The sequence below is a fragment of the Mauremys reevesii genome, linkage group 15 (assembly GCF_016161935.1).
Source record: "Mauremys reevesii isolate NIE-2019 linkage group 15, ASM1616193v1, whole genome shotgun sequence".
In the NCBI taxonomy this organism is placed as follows: domain Eukaryota; kingdom Metazoa; phylum Chordata; order Testudines; family Geoemydidae; genus Mauremys; species Mauremys reevesii.
The window spans coordinates 19,053,744-19,069,864 of NC_052637.1; the positions used below are offsets into that span (position 1 = coordinate 19,053,744).

The 16,121-nt window shown below is 43.9% G+C and overlaps 1 protein-coding gene across 1 annotated transcript in view; it reads right to left on the reverse strand.

Moving 5' to 3' along the window:
* Positions 1-11,429: 11,429 nt before the first annotated feature.
* Positions 11,430-16,121, reverse strand: part of GSG1L2 (GSG1 like 2) — a 59,535-nt gene continuing 54,843 nt past the window's right edge. Inside the window, exon 5 of the mRNA XM_039501170.1 lies at positions 11,430-11,834. Within this exon, the coding sequence (XP_039357104.1) occupies positions 11,534-11,834 (301 nt within the window). The 3' untranslated portion in view covers positions 11,430-11,533. The remainder of the gene's footprint in view (positions 11,835-16,121) is intronic.

A 16,121-nucleotide genomic window follows, 5' to 3' on the forward strand; every position in this document is an offset into this window, starting at 1 on the left:
GGGGTGGGGGTCCTTGGTGTGTTTGTCTCTCCTTGCTTTAGTTTCAGGTCTCCCACACCCAAAAAACATTTCTTACTGGGCACTAGGACACAAAGAGTCTATGTGGAAGAATGTTCCCTGCTGGCTTTTTCTCACCTGTTGGAGCTTTCTTTGTTTCACTCCCTGATTGGTGACTCCGTTGTAAATGCAAATTAAGCAGAGCACCCATTCCTTTGTTTAGGACAGACCTGTTGGCCAGATTCTGTTAGGGCAAGGCAGTGGGGTTTGGAACATGCGTTAATAGCACCATACAGGGGAATGTTATAACTTCACATACAGTGTTGCCACGCATATTTTACCAGGACAATACTGAACTGCAAATTATGAGTTTTCAAATGATACCTTGGTCACGATGTCTGGAGTAATGCAGAACTCAGACTACCAATCACAGGTCAGACCGTCAGAAAATAGGGAAGACACCCCAAACTGGTAGTATATTCTATAACTAAATTCTGCCAAACCAGTAACAAGCGTGCACTCCTGGATTACTATATTAGTTGTACCACAGAGTCACAGGCAGTCTTCTTAGGCTCTCCAATGCATCTTGCCACTCAGACACACTGGACTTTGTGATGAAATATTATTAAAACAAAAAATCATCACACATTAGGTCACTCCTGACCCCAAAGGGCCAGTCACTTACTCCAGGTCAATGGATACTCGTGATCTCACACCAAAGACAACGTTGTAGTAATTTTCACTAGAAAACTAACTAAAGATTTATTATCTAACAAAAAGAAATGAGAGTTACTGAGAGGTTATAGCAGGTAAAAACATTAATAGGCGATTCAGAGTTTGTAAGTCCAAATGATAGCAGATGTGTAGTAATCTGCTAGTTTTCCCTAAGTCTCTGAGAGTCACTCAAAATGACTTTGAGGATCTCAGTCCAATGGGTCAGAATTCCACCTTATCAGAATCCATCAGTCAGAGATACAGGATTAGGCTCAGGGTTCATTCGTATAGTTGTCTTCCCAGAAAACAATCTGGCAAGTGTTTCCGTCACAGGATGGGCATATAGATTTCCCACTGTTGAACACAGTGACCCATGCTTTGAAGATAGCATGCTTCTTCATTACAGCCCTAAGGCGTCAGTCCCATTGGATGGGCAATTAAGTTACAGATATATGCATCATACATTGAGTTACAGCAATCCCAGCAATTTTTCACTAGTTTTCATGAATATTGTGATAACGAGAAACAATCCTTCATTAGTTTTCATGCAGTTTTACATATTAAGTAGATTCTCATCCTAATACTAATAAAAAATTTTGATCTGGGGTTATCTAATTACAGGGTATACATATATAATGTAAATTGTAATTGTGACACTCAGTGAAATGATTGCGAAGCTAGATCTGTTCAGACTGCAGGCAGCAGAAAAACAGAAATAGGGGCCCAGAAGCAAGCTATGGAATTAGCATATCAGAGGGCCGTGAAACTGAAACAACAAGAAATTGAGGAGAGAGAGAGAGAGAGATCAGAAACATCAACTGGACTTGCTGGAAAAGCAGAACCAGAACTCCCCCAGAGCACTAATTCCCACCTCTCCAAAAATCCACAAATGGAAACAATTGTGTCCTGCATACAGCGCAATGAGGAAGCCATCAGAGTCATCCAGAGAGTGCTCCAGGTACTTCAGTGACATGGTTTTGTCATTGACTTGGAAGAGCTCATTGACAGCTTCTCAGGACTTAGGTCATCTTAGAATCATACAGTCATAGAAGATTAGGGTTGGAAGAGACCTAAGGAGGTCATCTAGTCCAAACCCCAAAGACCTTGGAACCAGGTCTTCACACAGTGCAACAAAATTCTTCTTCCTATCTTGGAATGGGCAAGGACCTCATGAACTCTTTCCCACAGATCCCAGAGGCTACCATTTGGCAGCATCTGCTCATTCTGGGACTTATGGTGTCCTGCTTGGAGGTGGTATGGAGGGCAGTCTCCCATGTGAGGTCTCTACAGACTCTCTTGTTGGTTTGGGACCATGCCAGGAGTAGCTGAAAAACTATCTCATAATCACTCACTCTGTCCTGTGGTCATTGAGTTGGTGGTATGGACTGAGAAACCAAACACAAAAGAAACTTTGACAGTCTCAAGTGAGAAGGATACCCAGAGATACCTGCCTCATAGTCTCGGAGCTCTCATGGCATCCCATCTCTGCCAACAAAAGCAATATCCTTCCTTCAGAACTCAGGATTGTTATGTAATGTTTCTCTCCTCCTCCTTGCTGCTCCAGCCCAACAACAAGACAGTAGTAGGAAACCCTAGTTCATTGCTCAGTACTCTCAGCTGGGCAGAGAAGAAGATTGGTATTAGTTTTCAATGAGCAGGGCTGACTCACTGCACATGGTTCCCAGGAAAGATGGGAATGGAACAGTAGGAGGCATCAGTCACTGCTTGAACATAAGAATATAAGAAAGGCCATACTACATCAGACCAAAGGTCCATCTAGCCCAGAATCCTGTCCTGTTTGCTTGTGGCCAATGCCAGGTGCCCCAGATGGAATGAACAGAACAAGTGATCATCAAGTGATCCATCCCATGATCAAGCGCGCCATTCCCAGCTTCTGGCAAACAGAGGCTGGGGACATCATCCCTGCCCACCCTGTCTAATAGCCATTGATAGACCTATCCTTCATGAATTTATCTAGTTCTTTTTCGAACCCTGCTATAGTCTTGGCCTTCACAACATTCTCTGGCAAGGAGTTCCACAGATTGACTGTGCGTTGTGTGAAAAAATATTTTCTTTTATTTGTTTTAAACCTGCTGCCTATTAATTTCATTTGGTGACCCCTAGTTCTTGTGTTATGAGAATGGGTAAATAACACTTCCTTATTTACTTTCTACACACCAGTCATGATTTTATAGACCTCTATCCTATCAGCCTTAGTGGTCTCTTTTCCAAGCTGAAAAGTCCCAGTCTTATTAATCTCTCATCATACAGAAGCCCTTCCATACCCCTAATCATTGTTGTTGCCCTTTTCTGAACCTTTTACAATTCCAATATATCTTTTTTGAGATTGGGCGACCCCTTTTCCCAGCTCATTTAGGAATAAGTTGAATACAACTGGGCCCAGTACAGACCCCTGGGGGACATCACTATTTACCTATCTCCATTCTGAAAACTGACCTTTTATTCCTACCATCTGTTTCCTATCTTTTAACCAGTTAACAATCCATGAGAGGACCTTCCCGCTTATCCCATGACTGCTTACTTTGCTTAATAGCCTTTAGTGAGGGAACTTTTCGAAGGCTTTCTGAAAATCTAAACACATTATATCCACCGGATCCCCCTTGTCCACATACTTGTTGACCCCCGTCAAAGAATTCTAGTAGATTGGTGAGGCATGATTTCCCTTTACAAAAACCATGTTGACTATTCCCCAATAAGTTATGTTCATCTATGTGTCTGACAATTTTGATCTTTACTTTAGTTTTGCCCAGTTTGCCCAGTACTGAAGTCAGGCTGGAGTCAACTCTGGAGCCCTTTTTAAAAATTGGCATCACATTACTTATCCTCCAGTCATTTGGTACAGAAGCTGATTTAAATGATAGGTTACAGTCTACAGTTAGTATTCCTGCAATTTCTCATTTGAGTTGACTTATTACTGTTTAGTTTATCAGTTTGTTCCAAAACCAACTCTAATGACACCTCAATCTGGGACAGTTCCTGAGATTTGTCACCTAAAAGCATGGCTCAGGTTTGGGATCTCCCTCACATCCTCAACCGTGAAGACCAATGCAAAGAATTAATTTGGTTTCTCTGCAATGGCCTTATCATCCTCGAGTGCTCCTTTAGCATCTCAGTCGTCTAGTGGCCCCACTGGTTATTTAGCAGCTTCCTGCTTCTGATGTACTTAAAAAAAAATTTCTATTACTTTTTGAGTCTTTGGCTAACTGTACTTCAAATTCTTTTTCGGCCTTCCTAATTATATTTTTACACTTCACTTGCCAGAGTTTATGCTCCTTCTATTTTCCTCACTAGAATTTAACTTCCACTTTTTAAACAATGCCTTTTTGCCTCTCACTGCTTCTTTTAATGTGTTGTTTAACCACAGTGGCTCTTTTTTGGTTCTCTTACTATGTTTTTTTAATTTGGGGTATACATTTAAGTTGAGCCTCTAGTGTGGTGTCTTTAAGAAGTTTCCATGCAGCTTGCAGGGATTTTACTTTTGTTGCTGTACCTTTTAATTTCTGTTTAACTAACCTCCTCATTTTTGTGTAATTCCCCTTTCTGGAGTTAAATGCTACAGTGTTGGGCCAGCAATAGGGATGTTTTCCCAGCCATAGGGACGTTAAATTTAATCATATTGTGGTCACTATTACCAAGTGGTCAAGCTATAGTCACCTCTTGGACCTCATCCTGTGCTCCACTTAGGACTAAATCAAGAATTGCCTCTCTTCTGGTGGGTTCAAGAACTAGCTGCTCCAAGAAGCAGTCATTTAAGGTGTCAAGAATCTTTATCTCTGCAGCCCATCCTGCAGTGACATGTACCTAGTCAATATGGGGATAGTTAATATCCCCCATTATTATTGAGTTTTTAATGTTTATGGTCTCTCTAATATCCCTGAGCATTTTACAGACACTATCACCATCCTGGTCAGGTGGTCGATAATATATCCCTACTGCTATATTCTTATTCAAGTATGGAATTACTATCTATAGAGATTCTGTGGTACAGTTTGGTTTCTTTAAGATTTTTACTTCATTTGATTCTACACTTTCTTTCACATATGGTGCCACTCCCTCACCAGCACGACCTATTCTGTCCTTCCAATATATTTTGTACCCTGGTATTATTGTGTCCCATTGATTATCCTCATTCCACCGAGTTTCTGTGATGCCTATTATATCAATATCTTCATTTAATACAAGACACTCTAGTTCACCTATTTGAATATTTAGACTTCTAACGTTGGTATATAAGCACTTTAAAAACTTGTCACTTTTTAGCTGTCTCCCATCACACGATGTAATTGGATGGGACTTTTTTCATTTGACTGTTTCTCATCAGATCCTCCCTGTATTTTATCATCTTCCATCCTCTCCTCCTTACTAGGACATAGACAATCTCCATTAGTAGATTCTCCCCTAAGGGATGTCTCTGTCCAAATCATGTGCTCCTCTGCGCTTTGGCTTTTCCCCAGCTCTTAGTTTACAAACTGCTCAATGACTTTTTTCATTTTAAGTGCCTCCTTTTTGGTTTAGGTGGAGCCCATCCTTCGTATATAAGCTTCCCCTTTCCCAAAAGGATCCCCAGTTCCTAATAAATCTAAAACCCTCCTCCCTACGCCATCATCTCATCCACACATTGAGACCTGCAGTTCTGCCTGTCTGGCCCTGTGTGTGGAACTGGAAGCATTTCAGAGAATGCTATCATGCAGGTCCTGGACTTCAATCTCTTACCTAGCAGCCTAAATTTGGCCTCCAGGACCTCTCTCCTAACCTCCCCTATGTCGTTGGTACCTACTTGTACCATGACCACCGGCTCCACCCCAGCACTACACATAAATCTATCTAGATGTCTCGAGAGATCGACAACCTTTGCACTAGGCAGACAACTCACCATGTAGTTCTCCTGATCATCTCAAACCCAGCTATCTATGTTTCTAATGATTGAATCGCCCATTACTAACACCTGTCTCTTCCTAATAACTGGAATTCCCTCCCCCGGAGAGGTATCCTTAATGCGAGAGGAGACTGCAACATCATCTGGACGGGGGGGGGTCCCAACTATTGGATCATTTCCCTCTGCTACAGTTGGATGTTCTCCTTCCATGGGACTTTCATCCTCCTCAACTTCATAGAGGCTGTCAGACCAGGGGTGGGACCGTTCTACTCACCGGCTGCCAAGCTCCTCCCCCTCCTCCCCTCCTTCTTCCCCCACCTGAGCGTGCCACATACCCACTCGTCCCCCTCCTTCCCAGCGCTTACCACACCCCTCCCCCCTGCCATCTAACAGCTGTTTGGTGGTGGTTGGGACTTTCTGGGAGGGAGGGGGAGGACCAGGGATGTGGTGTGCTCAGGGAAGGAGGTGGAGAAGAGGTAGGGCAGGGGTGGCAACTCGGAGGAAGGGGTGGAATGGGGGTGGGGCGAGGGCAGTGCAGGGCTGGGAAGAGATGGGGCAGGGGCAGGGGCAGGGGGGATGTCAAGCACCTACCAGGCAGAGTGGAAGCCAGTGCCCCTGCCTGCTCTAATATGGAGCAGGGACTTGAAGAGGGTGTCCCACATCCCAGCTAAATGTCCTAGCCACTGGGCTCTTGGGTATTCTGGAACACACCACACCTTCTCTGTATCTTGTGTCAGGCCTGATCTAGCAGATGACACTAAACTGGGAGGAGTGGTAGATACACTGGAGGGTAGGGACAGGATACAGAGGGACTTAGACAAATTAGAGGATTGGGCCAAAAGAAACCTGATGCGGTTCAACAAGGACAAGTGCAGAGTCCTACACTTAGGATGGAAGAATCCCATTCACTGTTACAGAGTAGGGACCGAATGGCTAGGCAGCGGTTCTGCAGAAAAGGATCTAGGGGTTACAGTGGACGAGAAGCTGGATATGAGTCAACAGTGTGCCCTTGTTGCCAAGAAGGCTAATGGCATTTTGGGCTGTATAGGTAGGGGCATTGCCAGCAAATTGAGGGATGTTATCATTCCCCTCTATTCGACATTGGTGAGGCCTCATCTGGAGTACTGTGTCCAGTTTTGGGTCCCACACTACAAGGATGTGGAAAAACTGAAAAGAGTCCAGCGGAGAGCAACAAAAATTATTAGGGGGCTGGAGCACATGACCTACGAGGAGAGGCTGAGGGAATTGGGATTGTTTAGTCTGCAGAAGAGAAGAATGGGGGGGATTTGATAGCCGCTTTCAACTACCTGAAAGGGGGTTCCAAAGAGAATGGATCTAGACTGTTCTCAGTGGTATCAGATGACAGAACAAGGAGTAATGGTCTCAAGTTGCAGTAGGGGAGGTTTAGGTTGGATATTAGGAAAAACTTTTTCACTAGGAGGGTGGTGAAGCACTGGAATGGGTTACCTAGGGAGGTGATGGAATCTCCTTCCTTAGAGGTTTTTAAGGTGAGGCTTGACAAAGCCCTGGCTGGGATGATTTAGTTGGGAATTGGTCCTGCTTTGAGCAGGGGGTTGGACTAGATGACCTCCTGAGGTCCCTTTCAACCCTGATATTCTATGATTCTATGATAGTGGACATATTCTGAGCATGCCTATTAGATTGGGCTCTGCAGGTGAGATAGGCAGAGGCACACTTAGTTTGAGAATCCTTCTGGGGTCTGAGCTAAGGCACTGAGCTACATGTGCATACCCACTGGAAAAAATGTTGGCACCTTGGGCACTTTGCTTGTAGAAATATATGTATCTGCCTGACCAGTCAGCATCTGAACAGTGGGGTTGAGGATCTCAGTGGAGTTAGGTGGCTAATGTAGCAGTCTCTTTGTGGATCTAGCCCAAACTACCTACTAGTAAAATAAAAGAAAATAACTGTTACAATAACTTTTGTAGCTATAAAAGAACAAACATTAAACCAGGGAAATTCAAAGTCAAGGTTAATTGAAATGTCTGAGTGAATGAAAATCTACATCTAAAGCACGAGCCACCTTCACTTTGTTCCTTGTAGTTCTTTCCTGAGGAAAAAAAGAAGCTCTGAGATAAATGTATCCATTCAAAGCAGTTTATTTGGATCATCACCACAAGTGTTAGCATCCAAAGAATGTGCGTATGGGGGGAGTGCACATGCAACATGCACAGTGTAAGCCAGGGTGAGGCCTTGCTCTAATAAGTGATTCATAGACTCCAAGGCCAGACAGGGCCATTCTGATCATTTAGTCTGACCCCTTACATAACATGGGCAATAGAACGTCCCCCAAATAATTCCTAGAGCAGATCCTTTAGAAAAACATCCAATATTGATTTAAAAATTGTCAATCCACCATGACTCTAGATAAATTGTTCCAATGATTAATTACTCTAACCATTAAAAAAGTTATGCTTTATTTCCTGTCTGAATTTGTCTAGCTTCACCTTCCAGCCACTGGATTGTGTTATACTGAAGAGTCCATTATTAAAATTTTGTTCTTCCTGTAGATATTTCTACTCTGTAATTAACTTACCCCTTAACCTTCTCTCTGTTAAGCTAAATCAATTGAGCTCTTTGAGTCTACTACTAAAAGGCAACCCTCTCCAATTTATCAACATCTTTCTTGAACTGGACACAGTATTCCAGCAGCGATTGCACCACTGCCAACTATAGAGGTAAAATAATTTATCTGTTCCTATTTGAGCATCAGTTTATGCATCCCAGGATCACATTAGCCCTTTTGGCCACAGCTTTGCATTGGGAGCTCATGTTCAGCTGATTGTCCACCACGACCCTCAAATCTTTTTCAGAGTCATTGCTTCCCATGATAGAGTCCCCCACCCTGTAAGTATGGCCTACATTCTTTGTTCCCAGATGCATACACGTACATTAACTGTTTAAAAACACATATTGTTTGCTTGTGCCCAATTTACCAAGCAATCCAGATCACTCTGTCGGTGATTCATTATTCACGATTTCCCCTATTTTTGTGTCATCTGCAAAATTTATCTTGATAATTTTGTGTTTTCTTCCAGGTTATTGATAAAATCCTTAAATAACATAGGGCAAAACTGATCCACTGGAAGCATGCCTGCTTGATAATGATTCCCCATTTACAATCATACATTGAGACCTATCAGTTAGCCAGTTTTTAATCCATTCAGTGTGTGCCATAGGAATTTTAAATTGTGCTAGTTTTTTAATCAAAATGTTGTGTAATACCAAGTCAAATTCCTTAGAGAAGTCTAAGTTTATGACATCAACACTATTACCAATTAGACATGGAGCTATTGATCACTACCCGTTGAGCCCGATGATCTAGCCAGCTTTCTATCTACCTCTATCTATCCTCAGGCATGACACTTAACTGTGGTGAACATGACTGATGTCTTTCCTGCTCCCAAAGCTTCTCATTCACATTAATGCTCACAAAGTAAAGAAAAAATATTTCATCTTTCCAAATATGCAATTTTAAAAACATGTAAGAATCCATGGAACCATTCAATCTGTATACAGGGATTGGTAGAGCACATTAGCCCTGGGTCCATCTGGTCCAGTTTCCTGTCTTGATGTGACCAGCACCATCAGCTTCAGAGACAGATATAAGAAACTTCTGTAGCAGACAGTTATGAAATAACCATCCCATAGAGGATGTTCCTTCCTAACCCTTCTCAGTTAGCATCCGACAAAGTGGGTATTCACCCACGAAAGCTCATGCTCCAATACGTCTGTTAGTCTATAAGGTGCCACAGGACTCTTTGCTGCTTTGAAATATGAAGGTTAATCTCACTCTCACTTTTCCCTACCAAATTTTATTGTGGATGTAATCATTATACCTAGGGACATCTAATTTTTTTAAATTCTTACTAAGATCTTCACCTCAATGGTATCTTGTGACAGAAATAGCCACACATTAATTATGTGTTAAGTAAAAGCATATTTATTTTGACCAGTTTTCAATGTTTTGCCTTTCAATATAATAGGATATCCCCTTCTGCAAATAAGCAAATAAAGGCACCTGATTTACCATCTTTAGATCATTCAGTATTCTATATATTTCTGACACAACCCCTCGTTAGTCTCTTCTATATACGAAACAGTCTCTCCTCATAAGAAAATCTTTCAAAGACTTTAATCCTTTCCACTGCTCCTTCCAATTCTGCAAGATGAAAGATGAACCAGAACTTTGCACAGACCTCTGTGCCTGGAATACCATCCCAGACACTGTATCATGTAGTCTTCAGTAAACTGACTCCCAATAAACATGCATATCAGCATAGTGATAGCAGGGTCATTTGGCACAAAAACACCAGCACTCACAGCATGGGTTTCTCATTGAGCTTGCAGAATAACAACCTATCACTCCCAGCTTGTCTATAGGCATCAAATTCCACCACCATCTTTCTAGTGTGTGACACATGGCCAGAAAGGGTTAAGCTTCCTGCAGGATAAATGACCCAAATTCAACTTTTAGAGACATGTTAGAAAAGTATGTAAATGGTAATTAGGGCCATTCCATGTTAGATAGGCTAGAACTTTGAAATGCAAACCTGTATTGTTAGAGAATTAGAGGTGATACTAACTGTACATGATTACTTATATCTTGTTAGATGTTAGCCATGTAAACAGACAGTTCCTGTCTATTACTATTGCTATTGATTCAGAGATCAAAAGGAATATTAACATTTAGATGAATTTTGGGTGAAATAATGTCATTGTCTGTATATCTCTTTGAAGTTTGTGAAAAACTGCCTATTGCATAAATTGCCTTATGTTAATCCATGTAGCTAATTACCAGTGATGCTTAGGAAACAGGTTTACTTCAGAGTCTGGATGATTGCCTGTTGTTCGTCTAAGGACTGTATTGTCAAAAGGCTGCTAGAAAACTGTATAAAAGACTCTTGGGACCTGATCCTTTTTATCTCAGATCTGCTTGATGCTTCATGCAGGGGAAGCTTAAGTCGTAAGACTGAGATCTCCAGTCCTATCTGGATCACCTTGAATACGAACATTGGACTATAATCTATAGACCAATTCTGAAAGAACTCTTTGCAGCTACAAAGCTCACCATCTCTACTATGAATCTGATCTCAGAACTGTACTCATGTCTGTATGTATATTGATCTTTTAACAGTACTCTTTCTTTTTTAATAAATTTTAGTTTAGTTCATAAGAATTGGCTGTAAGCATGTATTTGGGTAAGATCTGGAATATTCATTAACCTGGTGGGTAAATTGTCTGATCCTTTGGGATTGGTAGAACTTTCTTACATGATGAATAAGATTTTTAGTAATCCTCATCAGATTTGACTTGAGTATCTGGGTGGAGGCCTAAGGCTGGGTTACTTAATGGGAACTCTGTTGCTGGTTTCTGGGTAACTAGTAAGGTATTATAGAAGCTGTTTTGTGCTGGCTTGGTAAATCTAAGTATTGGAATATCCACCAGCTTTGGGGATTGTCTGCCCCATTCCTTACAGTTTATCCTATTTGAGTTACCTCAGTGTGGCTCCCCGTGACCTCCGTCACATGGTGAAACTAATCAGTGTAGCCTGAAATGTGCTGAATTTGGCTAGGAGGTTGCATCTTTAATAATAAATAATCTATTCCAGCTCTGGACCCAATTGTGGGCCAGATTCTTTGTTGTCCTGGTGTCCTAGTAAAGTGGGTGTAAGCCAGTGCTATGCCGATGTAGTAGTGTTCATACCCACTTTGCACATGTGTAAATGACTGTACAAGATGCAGGACAATGGAGAATATGGCTTATTGCCTTTTGTGAACCACTCTATCTGGATCAGCTCCACAAACACTATGTGTTGCTTGAAGCATTGATAAAAGCATTTCTCTTTATGAAAAATAATGCTACACAGATACATTTTTAATTAATAAATATTATAGAACATATTTAGCAATACTCTTCACGGTGTTGCTCAGGGATATTGTTTAAATCTACAAACACTGAAATGCTGGCTGGATTATGTATGTTCTTTAACTGATGCACCAAGTCCTCTGTAGTGTTATGAAAAGAGCTGACATACATATTCCAAGCTTTCCCTGGAACTCCAGGATCTGGAAACTTGCATTTATTCTTTAAACTTCTCTCCAGCTTTTTTCGTTTGCGCTTGAATTCCAACATAGTTTTTGTGTATCTGTTAATGGCGGTGACAGAGGCAGCCATACAGCAAGCGAAAGAACCCCATGCAAGGCTGTCAACAAAAAGGCTTGTTAGAAAGTGACAGCAGTTTTGCATCCACATCATACTACTGTGTCTCCCAAATACATTGTAGCAAAAGTGATCAAGCTATCCATTTATTGCTATAAATTATGGATTAAATGGGGAACAGACTCCTAGTGGAAGGTTTTAACAGCTACAGTAGAACTACACAGCTCAAGATGAATCAGAGTTAACTGAGTACTTAAGTTCAAAGCTCGCCTTCAACTGTATGAACATTAAACAGCATATTTTTGTGTTTTAGAACAAAATTATTCTTGGCATAAGTGAGTATCTATGAAAGAAGGGTCCCTCCTGCTGAAACAAGCTGGAGCATGCAGATAATTTATGTTAAGCAAAGCTATATCTTGCTAGAATTAAGTGTTAGACCCTAGAAAGCATGTTATTTTCATTTTGTTTGTAACCCTTTCATAGCTCTTTCACTCTTGCTTGAAATCACTGAAATCTGTGTTTGTAATGAGGGACACTCATCTGAGCACTCTAGTACTGCCAGCCTTTTCCTGCTCCTGGTGCTCCCTGTAGGTTGCTGACTTCACTAGATAGGTTTTCAGTGGCTCAGCCCTCCAGACAAGTCGCATAGTCAAAAAGTAAACCCCTTCCAGGGGTTATAAAAGTTTCACAAACTGTTAGCCCTCACCAGAGTATTCAGCTCTATCTCTGGGCCCTTTAAATCCCACCCTTAGATCAGGCTTCTAAACAAGCCATGTCTCCTTCTCAACACTTGAGACACTTTCCCAGCGGGGAAACCCAAGCCTGCCCACCACTCCAGGTCCTAAATCAGGGATCCTACACAGAGCAGCCACATGCTGCCGCCTTTAATTAGTTGCTGCTGTTTTTGCCTGGGATTCTTTCCACGTTATCTCTTTACCAGCACTTCAGGGTTACAGTTCTTAGGCCCTCTCTCTCTCTCTCTCTCTCAGGTCCAGTAAATGCAGCCCTCCAAACACCTTGGAGCAGAGCAGAGCACTGCTCTAATCCTAGCCAGAGACTGAGCTGCTCAACCTTGCAGCTCCTTTTATTTTAGCATACTGGGCTCTGATTGACTGCTTCAGTGTAGCCTTTCTAGGTAGGCCTGGAGGACTCACTACTCCTTCCTGGGGCAGAGTGCAGTGGAACTGCAGGGCCTCCAGTAGGGGGACAAAGGGCCAGGTGCCAGGGCCGGCTCCAGGCACCAGCCGACCAAGCACGTGCTTGGGGCGGCACCTTGGGGTGGGGCGGCACTCTTTTTTTTTTCTTCTGCCAGGTGGCGCTGGAGGGTTTTGTTTGTTTGTTTGTTTTTGTTTCAGCCGGGCAGTGCTAGGGGAGGCTTCGGTGGCGCGGCACTCAGGGGGGCGGGGGTTTTGGCGGCATGGTGCTCGGGGAGGCGGGGACTTAGACGGCGTGACACGGCACTCGGGAGGGGCGGGGGGCTTGGACGGCATGGCGCTCAGTGGGGTGGAGGCTTGGATGGTGTGGTGCAGTGCTCGGGGCGGGGTTGTGTGGCGCAGCAGTCGGGGTGGGTGGGGACTTGGGCGGTGCGATGTGGCACTTGGGAGGGTGGGGCTTGGGCAGCACAGTGCTCAGGGGCGGGGGCTTCGGCAGCATGGCACTCGGGGAGTGGAGGCTTGGGTGGCGTGGCGTGGTGCTCGGGGACTTGGGCGGTGTGGCGCTCGGTGGGGCGGAGACTTGGGCAGCACGACGCGCGGTGCTCGGAGGGGCGGGGGCTTTGGTGGCACTGCACTCGGGGGGGGGGGTGGCGGTGCTCACGGTGGGGGGGGTGTTACGGCAAGGCGGCACTCTTTTTTTTTGCTTGAGGTGGCAAAAAAGTTAGAGCCGGCCCTGCCAGGTGCACCCTGTCACAATGTTCTGTTAATAAACATTCTTAGTTTTTACTACAAATCATTTTGGTGCTGTGTAGTAGTGTATAGTGGAGTGTATAACCCCAGCTGAGCTACCAAGCTGTTATCTATACTGGCTCTTTGGAAGCAGTGAATTCGGGGTTACCTCTGTGAGTGTCTAGTAAGAGGAACTGGACACTGCAGGGGAGATGGTTTTGGGGAGAATTGGGACCAGAAGTGTTGTTAGGGTCACTCTGTAAGGAGTCACTGGGCTGGTGGAAGCCAGGGTGAGACCATTATGCTGTGAGCAGGCTCCTGGTGTCAGAAGTCTCAATCAAAGCTATACAGCACAGAAGCACCCAAGGTTAGAGGGCAAGAAGTGAAAAAACCCCTTACTAGGGTGGATAAACCCCCAAAACATCATAGGAAGAGGATCAAATAACTTTTAAGACACTTTAACAGGACCACACCATCAGGTAAAAAACGTTACCTCCACTCCTGACTTTCATTTGGATTGGGCATCACTACCCCCTGCTTAGTGAGTGAGGTCCAATTTCAATTGAAGCATACTACATACAGTACTGCTGCCCTTTACTCATACAATAAGGATAACAACATTTCATACTAAAGTGAATCTTCATATGAAATATCCAAACTTAGAATCATAGAATCTCAGGGTTGGAAGGGACCTCAGGAGGTCATCTAGTCCAACCCCCTGCTCAAAGCAGGACCAAACCCAACTAAATCATCCCAGCCAGGGCTTTGTGAAGCCTGACCTTAAAAACCTCTAAGGAAGGAGATTCCACTACCTCCCTAGGTAACCCATTCCAGTTCTTCACCACCCTACTAGTGAAAAAGTTTTTCCTAATGTCCAACCTAAACCTCCCCCTCTGCAACTTGAGACCATTATTCCGTGTTCTGTCATCTGATACCACTGAGAACAGTCTAGATCCATCCTCTTTGGAACCCCCTTTCAGGTAGTTGAAAGCAGCTATCAAATCCCCCCTCATTCTTCTCTTCTGCAGACTAAACAATCCCAGTTCCCTCAGCCTCTCCTCATAAGTCATGTGCTCCAGCCCCCTAATCATTTTTGTTGCCCTCCGCTGGACTCTCTCCAATTTATCCACATCCTTCTTGTAGTGTGGGGCCCAAAACTGGACACAGTACTCGAAATGAGGCCTCACCAGTGCTGAGTAAAGGGGAATGATCATATCCCTTGATCTGCTTGAAATGCCCCTACTTATACAACCCAAAATGCCATTAGCCTTCTTGGCAACAAGGGCACACTGTTGACTCATATTCAGCTTTTCATCCACCGTAACCCCTAGGTCCTTTTCTGCAGAACTGCTGCCCAGCCATTCGGTCCCTAGTCTGTAACAGTGCATGGGATTCTTCCGTCCTAAGTGCAGGACTCTGCACTTGTCCTTGTTGAACCTCATCATATTTCTTTTGGCCCCATCCTCTAATTTGTCTAGGTCCCTCTGTATCCTCTCCCTACCCTCCAGCGTATCAACCACTCCTCCCAGTTTAGTGTCATCTGCAAACTTGCTAAGGGTGCAGTCCACACCATCCTCAAGATTGTTAATGAAGATATTGAATAAAACCAGCCCCAGCACCGACCCTTGGGGCACTCCACTTGATACCGGCTGCCAACTAGACATGGAACCATTGATCACTACCCGTTGAGCCCGACCATCTAGCCAGTTTTCTATCCACCTTACCGTCCATTCATCCAGCCCAGACTTCTTTAACTTGCTGGCAAGAATACTGTGGGAGACTGTATCAAAAGCTTTGCTAAAGTCCAGAAATAGCACATCCACTGCTTTCCCCTCATCCACAGAGCCGGTTATCTCATCATAGAAGGCAATTAGGTTAGTAGGGCATGACTTGCCCTTGGTGAATCCATGCTGACTGTTCCTGATCACTTTCCCCTCCTTTAAGTGGTTCAGGATTGATTCCTTGAGGACCTGTTCCATGATTTTTCCAGGGACTGAGGTGAGACTGACTGGCCTGGAGTTCCCTGGATCTTTCTTCTTCCCTTTTTTAAAGATGGGCACTACATTAGCTTTTTTCCAGTCGTCCGGGACCTCCCCCGATCGCCATGATTTTTCAAAGATAATGGCCAATGGCTCTGCAATCTCATCGGCCAACTCCTTTAGCACCCTCGGATGCAGCGCATCCGGCCCCATGGACTTGTGCTCGTCCAGCTTTCCTAAATAGTCCCGAACTACTTCTTTCTCCACAGAGAGCTGGTCACCTCCTCCCCATACCGTGCTGCAGAGTGCAGCTGCCTGGGAGCTGACCTTGTCTGTGAAGACAGAGGCAAAAAAAGCATTGAGTACACTAGCTTTCTCCACATCCTCTGTCACTAGGTTCCCTCCCTCATTCAGCAAGGGGCCCACACTTTCCTTGACTTTCTTCCTGTTGCTAACATACCTAAAGAA